General features: G+C 40.3%; 1 protein-coding gene across 1 annotated transcript in view; it reads right to left on the bottom strand.

The window, feature by feature from the left end:
* The window catches only part of PIK3CG (phosphatidylinositol-4,5-bisphosphate 3-kinase catalytic subunit gamma), a 40,433-nt gene that overhangs the window by 10,530 nt on the left and 14,174 nt on the right, over positions 1 to 15,729 (bottom strand). The window contains exons 6-9 of the mRNA XM_044984963.1: positions 7,293 to 7,439; positions 6,356 to 6,446; positions 3,530 to 3,660; positions 1,820 to 1,931 (exon numbers count right to left, since the gene is read on the bottom strand). Of these exons, the coding sequence (XP_044840898.1) occupies positions 1,820 to 1,931; positions 3,530 to 3,660; positions 6,356 to 6,446; positions 7,293 to 7,439 (481 nt within the window). The remainder of the gene's footprint in view (positions 1 to 1,819; positions 1,932 to 3,529; positions 3,661 to 6,355; positions 6,447 to 7,292; positions 7,440 to 15,729) is intronic.

The raw sequence follows: 15,729 nt of genomic DNA, 5'->3' as shown, positions 1-15,729 counted from the left end.
ATCCATATCACCATATACCCTTGTGGAAAAGCCCCCATAAAATACAATAGAGATGAAACAAATATGGTTCCACAGAAATTACTCCTTTAGGATTTAATACATAATGCAACCCTTTCTGTAGTTATTTTTTAACCATCATATAGATATCTATAACAAAGATATTCTATAGTCACTAATTCCGCAGGATCTTTTCATAAAGGTATATAAATGCTTGAGTTCACTGGAAACCAAGCCATTTCACTAACAGCCTAATTCTGCTTTCTCTCATGGATTGGTAACTGGTTAAAAGATAGGAAACAGAGGGTAGGAATAAATGGTCAGTTTTCAGAATGGAGAGAGATAAATAGTGGTGTCCCCCAGGGATCTGTACTGGGCCCAGTCCTATTTAACATATTCATAAACAATCTGGAAAAAGGGGTAAACTGTGAGGTGGCAAAATTTGCAGATGATACAAAACTACTCAAGATAGTTAAGTCCCAGGAAGACTGCAAAGAGTTACAAAAGGATCTCACAAAACTGGGTGACTGGGCAACAAAATGGCAGATAAATGCAAAGTAATGCACATTGGAAAACATAATCCTAACTATACATATACAATGATGAGGTCTAAATAAGCTGTTACCACTCAATAAAGAGACGAGTCATTGTGGATAGTTCTTTGAGATCATCCACTCAATGTGCAGCACAGTCAAAAAAGTTAACAATGTTGGGAATCATCAAGAAAGGGATAGATAATAAGACAGAAAATATCATTTTGCCTCTATATAAATCCATGGTACACCCCCACCTTGAATACTATGTGCAGATGTGGTCGCCTAATCTCAAAAAAGATATATTGGAATTGAAAAAGGTTCAGAAAAGGGCAACAAAAATGATTAGGGGTATAGAACAGTTTCTGTATGAGGAGAGATTAATAAGACTGGGACTTTTCTGCTAAGGGGGGATATGATAGAGGTCTATAAAATCACGAGTGGCATAGAGAAAGTAAATAAGGCAGTGTTATTTACTCCTTCTCATAATACAAGAACAAGGGGCCACCAAATGAAATTAATAGCTATCAGGTTTAAAACAAACACAAGAAAGTATTTTTTCATGCAACACACTCTCAGCCTCTGGAACTCCTTGCCAAAGGGTGTTGTGAAGGCCAATACTATAACGGTGTTCAAAAGGGAGCTAGATGGACCTATCTTCCATGAATCTATCAATGGCTATTAGCCAAGATGTGCCGGAATGGTGTCCCTAGCCTCTGTTTGCCAGAAGCTGGGATTGGGTGACAGGGCATGGATCGCTTGATAATAACCTGTCTGTTCATTCCCTTTGGCGCACCTGCCATTGACCAGTCAGAGGAGAGGATACTTTGGTCTGACCCAGTATGGCCGTTCTTATGTTCTTATGCTCATTAAGCTCAACCAGAGTTGCATCCATGTTTCTGATGGTAGAATCAGGGGGCTAAAGTTGTTGATTTTGTTTTACTTTTTTGGAATTTGGGTTTTACATACATTTAAAAAATTATACAGGAAAAACAGATGAAATAAATGTCCATAAAGCTATACCAGTAGCACAGAATCTATGCACGTCAATAAAAATGTTACCAACCCTATTTATGTTACATGATTAAACATTTCCACCCTGACTTCCAGTCAGTGCAGTCTTACATGTCTGTGAGTCAGTTTAAATACTAATGTTAATAAATAAAAGGTACAGGGATATGATGAATAATGAGTAAAATGTAAATATCAATTAAATATCTGTTAAAACACACATCTAATAAAACATACCCAGTCCCTATTTTAAGTATGTAATTCATAAAAAACCTCACCTGATTCTGTAATCATAATGTTGTCATTGTGTCTGTCTCCTATTCCAAGTACAAAGGTTGCCACACAGTAACCAGAACAAGAATAAACAAATCTTTCCACTGCTGCCTGAAACTAATTAATAGCAAGAATAAAAGTAAGAAAATTCTATTGCTTATATCAGTGATTCTCAAACTATTTACCATTGTAGGCCACATATGTGGCCCACAATGTGTTATCTGGGCCGCAGGTCGAGAACCACAGTGCACCCCCTCAATCCTCCACAGAGAGCCCTCCACAGATGGGCCCAGTAGTGGAGTTCTGGGCAGGGACTCTGGACTGTGCCATGCGGGGCTGGGTTGCAGCCCTGATCTTCGACCTGGCTGGGTGGCAGTCCTGGACCACAGACCCCTGTTGTATGGGGCCAGGCGGCAGCCCTGGACTAGACCTCTGTTGTGTAGGGCCGGGGGGGCAGCTCTGACCCTGGATCCCCACTGTGTGGGGCTGGCAACTCCGACCGTGGAGCCTGTAGGGCCGGCTGGCAGGCCTGGACTCCAGACCCCTGCTATGTGGGACTGGGTGGCAGCCCCAGAGCCCGTACCCCGTGGGGCCGGCTGGCAGCCCCAGACCCCAGATCCTCGCTGGGCTGGGCAGCCTGGACCCTGCCATGCCAGAGAGCCGGGAAACCATACTCCAGCGCAGGGCCTGGTGACCTTTAGCACACAGCTGGGCTGCAGCTGTGTGCTAATTGGACCACATGTGGCCTGCAGCCGCAGGTTGAGAACCACTGGCTTATATAGAACACTTCACCTTCAAATCTCAGTATAGGCATTAAGAGCAGGATCCTACACTGCACTCAGCACCTTGAAGGATCAGGCCCTTATTAATTACTTACCATAACACATTTGTGAGCTACATTTATATTGTTATCCCACTTTTACAGAGGAAAAAATCATGCAGAGAGGTTAATGATTTGCCCAAAGCCACACAGCAAATCAGTGTGAAAGCCAGTAGCTCCCAGTCCTGTGCTTAACCTTAAGCCATGCTGCCTTTTACAGCCTTCCTAAGGGCTTGTCTACACTTACCTCTGGAGCAATCGATCCAGCGGGGGTCAATTTATCGTGTCTAGTGAAGACACGATAAGTCGACCGCCGAGCACTCTCCCGTCGACTCCGGTACTCCACCAGAGTGAGAAGCGTAGGCGGAGTTGACGGGGGAGCATCAGCAGTCGACCTACCGAAGTGAAGTAGTAAGTAGTGAAGTAAGTAGCTCTAAGTATGTCAACTTCAGCACCCTATTTTCGTAGCTGAAGTTGCGTAACTTTAGACTGACTTAGCTCCTTCCCCCCAGTGTAGACCAGGCCTAACAGTGCTTGCTTTAATCAGCTCGCCATGCATCACTTCCAAATACCATCAACAAAAGGGATAAAAAAGCACCTTGTTACTCAGGATTATGACTGTTAGCTTTCCTTTTGCCCTGTTACATGACACCTCATCATACACACCATAGTTCTTATTCTGCTACAACACACACTAATATTTATTTTTAAAGGAAAAACAAACTATGTTAATGACACCTGTGAACCAATTTAAAACAACAACAAAACAGAATAATTTACAAAGAGGATGCAAAGTGTGTGTTACAGAACACTTTTGGGACTTTCAATGGGACTTGTGCGCCTAAGTCACTTAGGTGCTTATGATAATCCAATTCAAAAGTGTCTAAGAATTCACCTTTTCTTCAATCACACATCTGTCTTTCAGCCACTGATTTAATATTTCATCCTTAAATGCACCTGTGTTGCCAACTGTACTTTGCTGAATTTTGGCAATTGTTGTAGCATCTTTCACAATTTCAATCATTCCTACAAAAGACAAGGAGGAAATAAGAATTTTATTTTCAAAAACACTTTAGTTTAGAACCAGTGCTGTCTGTGTATTATTTCATAGAACCACGAAGTCACAGAGTGAAGGTCTTATATTCTGTTGAGATATTTACATTAGGAGGTTGCACTGTCACAATTCAAAGTCACTATAGTACAAATATTGCAAATGTAATATCTCCATCCAGGTACTGAAAAACCTGAAAGATGGTTCTTTTTTATATTTGATGTTAATGGAATTTAGATCTGAGTAGTCTCCATATTGCTGGAACGTCAATCTGTGTGTTGGCTCACAAACAGTAGCTTCATATATATGTTGAATAAGATTGGGGAGAAGAATGAGATTTGGGGAAATCCGCAAGTGAATGCTCTGGCAGACCACCTGCCTATCATGACCCTCTGATTTTGGTCCAAGGGAATGTAACCTCTAGGAGACCTTGAAGTGGTGCACCAAAGAGTCACATATTGAAGAACACTAGTTTAACCTGAGAAAACATTCAGTAATGAGCTGAGACTGTCCCTTCATTTGACCAACAATATCCTTTTTTGTGGTACTGAGGGGTGCACAATTCTTAGATCCATCACATGGAAAAGGGAATAGAGGAAGTACAAAAGAATATAATTTTCTTGAAATAAAAAATTGGGAGCCTATTAAGAACCCATAAAAGAAGAAAGAGTAATGGCAGATTTTTCCCCCCTGCAATTCTATTTTTATGTAATTGGGTAGTTTTAAGATAAATTTATATGCAATAAAATTAAGTCTTATAGTTTCTGGAAAATAATACGTTTTCTAAAAAAAGGGTCTAATGGAGAGGCTGCAAAATTTGAAAACATTTTAACATTAACAGTTAATGTTAAAGTACATGTATCAAGTAATATTTTCACATATCATTCATGTTTAATTTCCTTTGATTTTCATTTTATATAATTTGAATAGTAATCTCTCTGATTTTAAAAACATAATATGTATTGAGAAAGAGAAATACCCTTTATATTGCAACATCCTGCATTTTAATAAGCATGAATTTGGGACTGCTGCATTGCTCAGAAATCACAAAGTTATGAATGCGTAATGCAGGTGACCTCAAAGCAATCTTGATTAAATCTCTCCACTGCAACATCACATATTCTCTATGCCACATATTTTTAGCTTTCAGAAAAATTACTTTAGAGATATTTTAGAGAATTCTTAATTTGAGCAGTACTGCCTATAAAGCAGTTTCTGTTGCAGGGGGAAGAGGAAAGTTTAAAAAAAAAAAAAGTGTATTGTGAAGAATGTGGGAAATACCTATATTATTTTTTGTGAATATTATGTGGACCTCTGGCGATTTGATTGCTATCATGCTGTCATCTGCTATGTGGATGCAACAAGTTAACTCAGTCCTGGGAAGTTCTGCATGTCTCCAGGAAACCAAAGTTAATTACTTTAGTCCTTGTCTATACTTAAAAAGGAATGCCAGTATAGCTATACTGACAAACCTGGTGGTGGAGATGCAGCTTGTACCATCAAAAGACTTCGTTTGCCAGCAAAGCTTAAACCTGTTTCCCAAATGGAATAAGCGACACCAGCGCAAAAGGTATAACTTTTTGTCTAAACTGGGATTTTTAGATGTGTCAGTTAGAGATGTGACTTCCCCCTCCCCCACACTCCTAACCAACATAGCTATGTTGGCAAAACTTTGAAGTGAAGATCAAGCTATGGCCATGTCTACACTAGGATCACTTTACCAGTATTGCTATATTGGTATAGCTATATTGGCAAAGCATTCTTTGTGTGGATGTAGGTATACCAGCGAAGCTGCATTTTTTGGTGGAATAGTAAAAAATCATCCTCACAAGTGAAACAAGCTATCCCAGTAAATGTGCAGTTTTTACCAAAAGCTTCACATTTTCCCCAAGGTGTTGGTAGGCTGACGAGTCACACCTCTTACCACTCCTGTGTGACATAGCTGTGCCGGCAGAAGTCACCAGTGTAGACCAAGCCTTAGACAGCTCCAGTCATCATTATTCAACAAATAATACTGGTGTCAAGGCCTTTGAGGTTTTGTCCCTGTCAAAGTTGGACACAACACTCCCTGGGCAATGGGGAGAGGGGGAACAGCGCGTGGACAGAAAGAACAAAGAAGTCTGTTTGGTTTTAAAAAGAGACACTCCCTGAAGCTCAGGGGAGACGGAGAAAAACAGGGTCTGTAGAAAAACAGACTGAAACCTGGCTCCTAGAAGAGTGAGGGTACCAAGGATACATCAGCCTACCAACATCTTGGGGAAAATGTGAAGCTTTTGGTAAAATAATATGTGTATGGGCTTCATATTGTTTTAACCCTTCTTTCTCTGATTGCTGTGTATCTATGGACAAATAAATAACACTTTGCTTTGAAGAAGCTGATTGGTGTCACTGCATTGTCATACTGATCACAGCTCCTGAGGGGAAGTGTATAGCAGGGGCCAAACCCAGTTTGGGTAAACACAGTGGTGATTTCACTCAGAGACATGCAAATGCTGGACCTACCAACTTGAAAGCAATGCTCAGGGAGGGACTGAGAGAGGGGTCAAAAGTAAGGCTCACCCTAGAGCCATGACTTACAGAGACATACAATATGAACTTTATGTACAATTTTTGTGATTTGTTACCACCATGATGTTCTGCAATCCACTGATCTCATCCAGTGTACTGTACCTATTTTATTTCCTGTAGAAATGCAACCATACGGCAACAAACACAGGTCCAAGGATTCTGCTTCCCAAATAGATTCCATAATTCGAAGAATCTAGTCATAAAAACAATATACATTTTTACAGCACTCCATCTTCAAAAGCACTTTATAAAACAATTAATTAACCCTATCCATAATCTTGTGAGACAAGTCAGTAGCATTATCCCATTTTACAGATGGATAGACTGAGACAGAAAGAATAAATGATCCATCTGAGGCCACAGAGTCAGTCAGTGGCAGAACTGGAGTTAGAACGTTATACTTCTTGGCTCTCAGTCCTATCCTCACATCATGTCTCTCTCCCTGATAAAACATACATATTTATTGTATGCCCTATTTTAACAGACAAGAACTGATCACATTATGAAACACCAACTTCTATGTAAATCCTCAAAAAATGCTAATATTGGTAAACTCGTCAATTGGAACACCATCATCAGATCAACCAGCAAGATCATACAGCAGAAGTGCAATCTGTCACTCTCTTTTACCTTTGTAAGTTTCCAAAAAAAATATGTTTTTCCTTTAGTGGGAAATGGATCATAATGGCCAAAATGACAGATTAATTTTGTAGGATAGTGAAAGTGTGAAATTTATTAAAGAAACTCAGAGTCTCAATTCTACCATCTAGCCAAACGCATGCAGGAGCACTAGGACAGGAGGAATGAGGTACAAAGGTGATATAAAGTACCAATAGGACATAAAAAAATGAGGCCCTAGTCCTGGTTGGGGCCTCTGAGCAGTACCATAATATGTTTTAATAAATAATAAGTTCATGTTCCAAGTGTACCATAAATACAATTTACATACATTTTTGACAGGAAAAGTTTTTTCCCCCCCCAAACACTACTTTATTCATGTGGCTCTCATACATATCACATAGCAGTTTAGCAATCATACCTGTAAAATAAGCATATCCTGGCGAAGGTCATCTCCATGTTTGAAGATAATGCCTATAGTTTCATTTGATAGGGCTGTGGGGTCTGCACATTTAAATTCAAGCCAAAGTGGCTTTTTCTTGGATGCCATTACTTTGCATTTTTCAATCTGTAAAAGATGAATTCATTTCTAAGCTTTTTACTCCTGTTGGCACAGCAGAGTCAATGCAGCTAACATAAAATTAGCTGCACATCCTACTGCTTTTCATGCATTATCAACACATTGTTTACAAAATTCCAATCAGTTATGCCCGTGGAAACAAATTTAAAGGTTGGGGGAGAAAGGTGTTATTCAGTTGCCAAAGAAGGCCTAATTTAGCTTACAGAACTTTTAATACTAGTGATGATGCATGAGCTGGAAAGAACCCAGCTTGACTCAGAGCACAGGCTAAATTTATAGAATTGGCCATTAAAAAACAAACAGCATCTTCTAAACTGTGAACCAAGAATATGAGATTCTGAAATCATAGGGAGACAATAAGTATGGAAACCCACAATAGCAGCTTTACTGTTACTTTGCAGAGTAGAAACATACATTTAATTACCCTCCCTCCCCCCAAAAAGACTCCTATTGACTTCATTGTGAGTGAACTGGGTCCTATGTCTCTGGATTCTGTTTGATTCTATTTTAAACATCAGTGAAACATGGTATTTTAAAAAGCATGAACAGACTTTGAGCAAGAAAATTACATCTTTGAGGGCATCTGAAGCTAGATCAATTGTAAGTACACATCTGTATCAAGTCTCTACAATATTAAGAATTATTAGTTGCTTTCTGCATTTTATTTTATTTCCAATTTATGGTAGAGAACACAGAAACATGTATTTGGACAGATCCTCAGCTGAGGTAAGTTAGTTTATAAGTCGTTGACATCAGTGGAGCTACATTGTGGATCTGGACGACAGTATTTACCGTATATAAAACAAAAACAAAAAATCTCCAAACAAACCACAACTCCCACCTCCAAAACCCACCCCTCAAAACATGTGTTGCTTACATTCTTACAGTCTGACAGCAGTAAGTAATTTAATGTAATTATGTATAAAATACGAAAATAAAAAAAAGAATGTTAATGCAATTTCAAGCTTGTGAAATCCAGCACTGAAACTCAGAAAACTTATTTACTGTTTTTCCAACAAAGTTAATTCAGACATATTGCATGTGTGGCATGTAACATATATTATTCCTGATTGCCTTCTTCAATGTAAACTTATATGCATATGTTAATGTTAGTATGTTTACACTGCACAAAGAAAACAGGAACTGCTACATACCGGTACATGCAAGATATGGATGAATTAATGTTGCAAGAGAAGACAATTTTTTGGATTATCCTGATTTTTAAGTGCTTGAATTCCCAAGCATAGCACTGCAGTAACACTTTCCCACCACCTCAGTAATTTCCTTTTTAGAAAATAAAATTTAAAAAATCCAGTTAGTTATTTTTATGGATAAAACATAAGCCTGGGAATTGGAAGTTTGTTCCTAGTTCTGCAACAGACTTTCAGCAAGTCACCCTCCTCATGCTTTAGTTTTCTCTGTAGGCCTGGCTTGACGTAAGTAACTTGCCTCGTTTTTTAGTGGGCATGACTAAGAAGGTGAATGGAAGGTTAAGATGTAAATAGGGGCTTACCAAGCAGTATGCTAGAGTCAGGATGTCTGTGCTAGCTAAGATAAGCAGGAATACAGTAACTCCTTGCTTAATGTTGTAGTTATGTTCCTGAAAAATGCTACTTTAAAGCGCTATGATGTTAAGCGAATCCAATTTCCCCATAAGAATTAATGTAAATTGAAGGGGTTAGGTTCCAGGGAAAAATTTTTTCCCCCAGACAGAAGACTCTCTCTTTCTCTATATATATACACACACACACACACACAGAGTAAGTTTTAAACAAACAATTAATAGTGTACACAGCAATTATGATTGTGAAGCTTGGTTAAGGTGGTGAAGTCAGAGGGTGGGATATTTCCCAGGGAATGCCTTACTGCTAAATGATGAACTAGCACTTGGCTGAGCCCTCGGCTGAGGGTTAACACATTGTTGTTAATGTAGTCTCACACTCTACAAGGCAGCAGGAATGGAGGGAGGAGACACAGCATGGCAAAGAGAGACAGAGACGTGTGAGAGACACACAGTGTGTGTGTGTGTGTGTGTGTGTGTGTGTGTGTGTGTGTGTGTGTGTGTGTGTGTGTGTGTGTGTGTGTGTGTGTGTGTGAGAGAGAGAGAGAGAGAGAGAGAGAGAGAGAGAGAGAGACCTGCATTGCCCCTTTAAGTATGCTCACCCCACTCATTTTTAAGTAGATCAGCAAATTGAGACAGCAGTTGCTGCCAGCAAGTTCCCTCCATCCTGAGCCCTGTTGTGTCCCCCCTGCCCCGGCTCTGTGGAGAGGTATAGGAGCGGTGGGGGGGGGACGACACCCTGACATTAGCACTTCTCTTCCACCCACCCCCCTTTGCACAGCAAGCAGGAGGCTTCGGGGAGAAGCTCCAAGGCAGAAGGTAGGAGCAGCATATGACAGTGGGGGGAGGGACAGCTCAACTGCTTGGCAATGGATAGCCTGCTGGGAGGCTGCGGCACAGGGAACTTAGGGGAGCTGATAGGGGGGCTGCCAGTCCACCCTGGTTCCAAGCCCCCAGCAGCTAGCTCCAATGGGCTGCTCTTTCAGCAAATAGTGGACAAAGCAGGCAATTGCCAAACAACGTTATAAGGGAGTATTGTGCAACTTTAAATGAGCATGTTCTCTAATTGATCAGCAACGTAACAACGAAATAACATTAACCGGGATGATAATAAGTGAGGGGTTACTGTATAAGGTAAAGTTTTGCTGTGTAACTTTGGATGTGTGGTATGCCCCATAATATACCCACCCCCTACTCTTGTCGTCAACATAGCTTTTCTGTATGCCATAGAAAGGAACCTGAGTGACGAGACTGTAGTCAAACTGAGTTCTTGGGGAACTGAGTGGAAAAGGTCTCAGGAGAACACCAATATAGCAGTTCAGTGACTCGGATTCCATTTGTCTGGAGCTGGTAATGTATAGTTTATTACATATGTAGCTTTACTTGCAAGGATCACAACCCAGAAGTTTAGCAATGGCATTGGAAGGGTTTAAATTTCAGGTTTCCAGGGCACTGGAGGAGTGGGTTAGATCTAAAGGTGGTCCCTATTGACTCCCCTAAATAAATGATAGGGGAGACTGGAACCAGGTAGAAAAGGAACTCCAATAAATAGTGTTAGACAAGAAATGCAACAAAAAGAAACAAAAAAACATGTTATTAAATTATTATACAGAAGTCTCTCCTAAAGAGAAATTAAGTAACATACAGGGAATAGAGGGAGCTATTTTGGATTCCTATAGAAAGGAATGCTTGGCAGAGCAGGCAAAGGTATGCTAAATGCTACTGAAACTTTAAAGAATAAGACCAATGGGAGATCATGAAGAGAACAGTAATTGTAGCTAAAGAATGAATGCAAACAATCACAAAGATAAGCTCATATTCAAGGAGAGAAATAGGCTGAGAAATGTCCCTTTGGGAGATAAGTAAGTGATTTAAGGAAAAAGTGAGGGATTAAAGGGAATATTTATGCAGATGTTAAAAATATTAGAGTGCTGAAAGGATTAAGCAGGCTGGTATAATAAAGGTATTGGGCGTAATACTCAGTAAGGGAAGAGAAAATGCTTGGTTTGATAACAAAATCTGGTTACAGCGGTACAACTTGGTCCAGTCTTCCCTGGTGGAACCCTGGTAGTCAAACAAATTACACAAGAGGAGGTCAGGTGGTGACAACTACCACCACTATGCTTTTGTCCCCAGGAATCTTTATAGTCATTATGAAGGAGAATGGCCATTGAATGGTCTGTAAATAATCAATTGTAAAGGACTCCTGTAGGCGAAGAGACACTCTGATTTGAATCATTGGACTATGGACAATTTAGTCAAAATCACTAAAAAGAAAAAAGGGGTTTCCATTTGAACTTAGCTGCCTACAAATGTACACATAGGGAATGTAGTCAGGGTACAGTTTGTAAAATATAATTAGAGCAAAACAAGTTGTGTTGATTAAAATACTTAAAAGAAATGCAAATATATTTGTGTAATTACATAAGGTTTTATGGACCTAAACAAACACTCCTGGTTTGTAAAATCCTACTTTGTACGTAAAAAATTAATTGGCTTTTAAAAGATTCCACTAAAAATCCATTTCAATCTTTCATTCAAAGTTGCAAAAGCGGACAGGCACTTTTGAGCAGCTGCCAAGGTTTGCTGGTAGTCTTTGCTAAATCCTTCCCCCTCAACCCCCCCGCTCAAGCCAAACACACGTAGCTTGTATCATTTGGCTTTGTTACCTCAATGTTTTTATGAAGTTCAACATTTTTTTAAATAAGGGCTAGAGGACATGGTTGCGGCTGTGGCAGGGATGACCAGAACCAAGGAAGTGAGAGACTCTGCATCCTGTTGTAATGAATCAGTAGCCGAAAGAGCTGCAGGGTGAGAATGAAAAATTAAAGAGACAGTACACCTCTGGAGCAACAGCAAAGGTGTGTATGGGATGGCAGGAGGCATTGTTAGAGGAGTAGCAGTGTTTTGAACACTGAGACTTAAGGTGGCTCTAGTAATCAGACAATCGCTTTCATAGGGGTACATGGAGACTTTTTATTTACAAAACAAACTTTGATGTGAAAATTAATATGGCTAACAAGATGTTATGGCAAATAATGGGTGAGAGATGCACTATGGAAGATTCCCATGGTACATGATGTGTGTTTCGTAAGAGAGATAAACAAATGTAAAGTCATGCTATTTAATTAAAACCATATAGAGGCTCCAAATAGGAGCCACAATAGGTTGTGTTTTCTTTTTGAGATGGCTGTGCACTTTGGAAGCAGAAATCAAACCAGCACCAAGAAAGATCGGTGAATGCAAGAAATGAATCTTAACCATTAACGCTTTTATCCAAAAGTTTTATTTAATTGTAGTGTAAAATAAATGTCATTAGGAAGTAAAAACCCATATGGAAGTGTTTTATAATGGAAAACTAAGCAATTATATAAAAGATTGAAATAGCCTAGATCTGAAACAAATCCAACTAATGGCTTAGGGTTAAATTAAGGCCATATTGCATAATAAATTTTAATTTATTAATGTGCCAAGTGTCATTGAATTTCACCAATCTGCAGTCACAGGGGTTTGGTCAAAAATGGTTTAAAACCATTGAAAGGACTTATGGACAAAAAAAGTAAACTTTTAAAATCATAGAACTTAAGATCAGAAGGGACCATTATGATCATCTAGTCTGACCTCCCGCATGATGCAGGCCACAAAAGCTGACCCACCCACTCCTGAAATAATTCTCTCCCTTGACTCAGATGTTGAAGTCCCCAAATCCTGATTTAAAGACTTCAAGTAGCAGATAATCCTCCAGCAAGCGACCCCTGCCCCATGCTGCGGAGGAAGGCGAAAAACCTCCAGGGCCACTGCCAATCTACCCTGGAGGAAAATTCCTTCCCGACCCCAAATATGGCGATCAGCTGAACCCCGAGCATGCGGGCAAGACTCTCCAGCCAGACACTCAGGAAAAAGACTTTCAATATCCCAACATTGACCCTCTGTACTGATTACCAGTGGTGGCACGTTATTGACCTATTGACTAAATCACGTTATCCTATCAAACCATTCCCTCCATAAACTTATCAAGCTTAATCTTAAAGCCAGAGAGGTCCTTCGCCCCCACTGTTTCCCTTGGTAGGCTGTTCCAGAATTTCACTCCCCCAATGGTTAGAAACCTTCGTCTAATTTCAAGCCTAAACTTCCCGACTGCCAATTTATATCCATTTGTTCTCGTGTCCACATTAGTCCACATTCCTCTCCCTCCCTGGTATTTATCCCTCTGACATATTTAAAGAGAGCAATCATATCTCCTCTCAACCTTCTTTTGGTTAAGGAAAACAAACCGAGCATAAGCCTACCAAGGTCAGGAAGCAACGAAACCTGGAGGGAGCCTGACATGGGAACTGAGCTTTTTGGGACTGGTATATCACTTTGAAACCAAGATGACATCATCAGTGACAAGCATTGCAGGCCCAGGCAGGCTGAGCCCCCCCAGCCAGGCATAGCCACACCCATGCTCCATCCCGAGGCCCCCTCCTGCTTCCTGCCGCTTCCCCCATGGCCCCAGCCCAGGCAGGCTGCTCCTCTCCCCCAAAGTGGGCTGGGACTAGGGCGGGCCCGCCTGTGGCCTGGGACTCAGGGCAGCTGGGGCCAGTGCTGAGGCTGGGGGTGGTCGGGGGGGTTGGCCTGAGGCTAGGGGTCGGTGGCCGCGGTGGGGGACTTGGGGCTCCGGTGTAAAAGGGGCGGGTCTCGGACACAAGGAGTGGGGCCAGAGGCTAGCATCCCCAAATGTGTGGCTCATGCATCACCAATGGTTGACATAGAGAGGCTGTGAGAACATGAACAAGCATATGAACAGAAGCTAGCAGCAGAAGTACTGCAACCATTACATGAGCAATGGTTTCAGCCAGAATTAGCATCTAGAGCAGGGGTAGGCAACCTATGGCACGAGTGCCGAAGGTGGCATGCAAGCTGATTTTCAGTGGCACTCATACTGCCCGCGTCCTGGCCACCAGTCCGGGGGGCTCTGCATTTTAATTTAATTTTAAATGAAGCTTCTTAAGCAGTTTAAAAACCTTATATAACTAAACTATTGTTGTATGTAAAGTAAATATTATAGACTTATAGAGACCTTCTAAAAACGTTAAAATGTATTACTGGCACACAAAACCTTAAATTAGAGTGAATAAATGATGATTCGGCACAGCACTTCTGAAAGGTTGCAGACCCCTGATCTAGAGTACTGTATTTTGAAAATCAACAAAGCAAAAAAATTGATAAATATTTTTTTACTATTTTATATGTATGATGTTGTAAAACATTTTTTATGTACAAGATAAAGTTAATTTCCGAACATGAAAGATAAAAGGCAAAAACAATGACATACTATATAAAGTAAAAGAGGCCTTAAGTGACAGAACAAAGAGGGTTGCCCTATTGTATCACCACAGAAATGTTAAAAATTTGGTACAAGGGATGTAATACTAATTGGTACAGGGTAAGAAATTTAACAAAGGTCCAATAACATGAAGTTAAATGTGAAAAGCACTACAACTCGTCTGGCATAGAAGAAGTTTTATTTTCCTTCCTCAAATTCTGTTGCAAGACAATGCAAAGTCCAGAAAGCTCCAGACTTGTACTGCTGCTTGCACCAGGATGGCATTTACATGCGCAGAGTAAGAGTTGCCAGCATGTGAGTTCTATCTGGGGGAATAGTCTTCAAATTGCGCAGTACAGTTGAGATGCTGGGATGTTGGTAAAGTAAAAACTGCCTATGTTGTTGATGACAAGTATTTTTTGGTGGCTTAACAGGACCACATCTGGTACGGACCCAGGGAATGTTATTTTAATTGGCCTATGTTCTGTTTGACACCTAAATTTCTCGTGGTGATAAATGGAAAGATTTTTTACATTTTGTACCAGTTTTTCATAATGTCATTAAAATAAAAGTTAAAATTACTGAAGGATGCTTTAAAGGCAGAGCAATCTTATAATGTGGGATTAGATCCTTCTGGGTTCTACCTGCGGAGGTGAAGTTGTATCCCCTGCTTCGTACTTTGAGCCTAATATTAATGGTGGTTCAAATTATTACAACTACTGTGGTTTTGGCGATGTGTTGCTGCTTGGTAAACTTGAAAAAAAGAGCACAGAAAGATGGAATAGGACACAAATGAAACAAATACTAACATAAAAAACAAGAAAATTAAAGGAGTGGAAATGTAGGCCTGGCTTGCCATAACCTGCCTCATTTCTTAGTGGGCATGATTGGGAAGATGAATGGAAGGTTAAGTTGTAAACATGGGCTTACCAAGCAGTATGCTGGAATCAGGTTGTCTGTGCTAGCTAAAATAAGCTGGAACACTCTGATGCTAGGGAAATGGACAAGATAAACGTGGAATGTAAAGATCAGGTTCTATATGAACAGCACATGGACAGAGCATGCTTATGCAAGGCTGGGATTAATGTGATTCAGTGCACCTTAAATATTCAAAATCAACTGGGCTTTATAGCTATGTGTGAAACTGCCAGTCTTAAATCTTAATTACTTTAAAAATACTGAACCAACTGACCTCAAACATTTGGGCTGAGACTAAATATTGAAAATTTCAGCCCAAAAAGGGTTTAAATATATGAGAAAATAGAAAAATGTGTTTGAATGGAAAGTGGAACTCACACTGGACTAAAGTAACCGCTATAATAAACATTTATTTGTTCACAGATTACTTTGAGTTTAGTGTCCAAGGAATAAAAGGAAGGGATAGTCTGTGAATAATTGTCTGTCTGCCT

Source organism: Mauremys mutica, chromosome 1, assembly GCF_020497125.1.
Source record: "Mauremys mutica isolate MM-2020 ecotype Southern chromosome 1, ASM2049712v1, whole genome shotgun sequence".
NCBI lineage: Eukaryota > Metazoa > Chordata > Testudines > Geoemydidae > Mauremys > Mauremys mutica.
The sequence above is the reverse complement of the archived record's forward strand: the minus strand, read 5'-3'. Positions and strand labels throughout refer to the sequence as shown.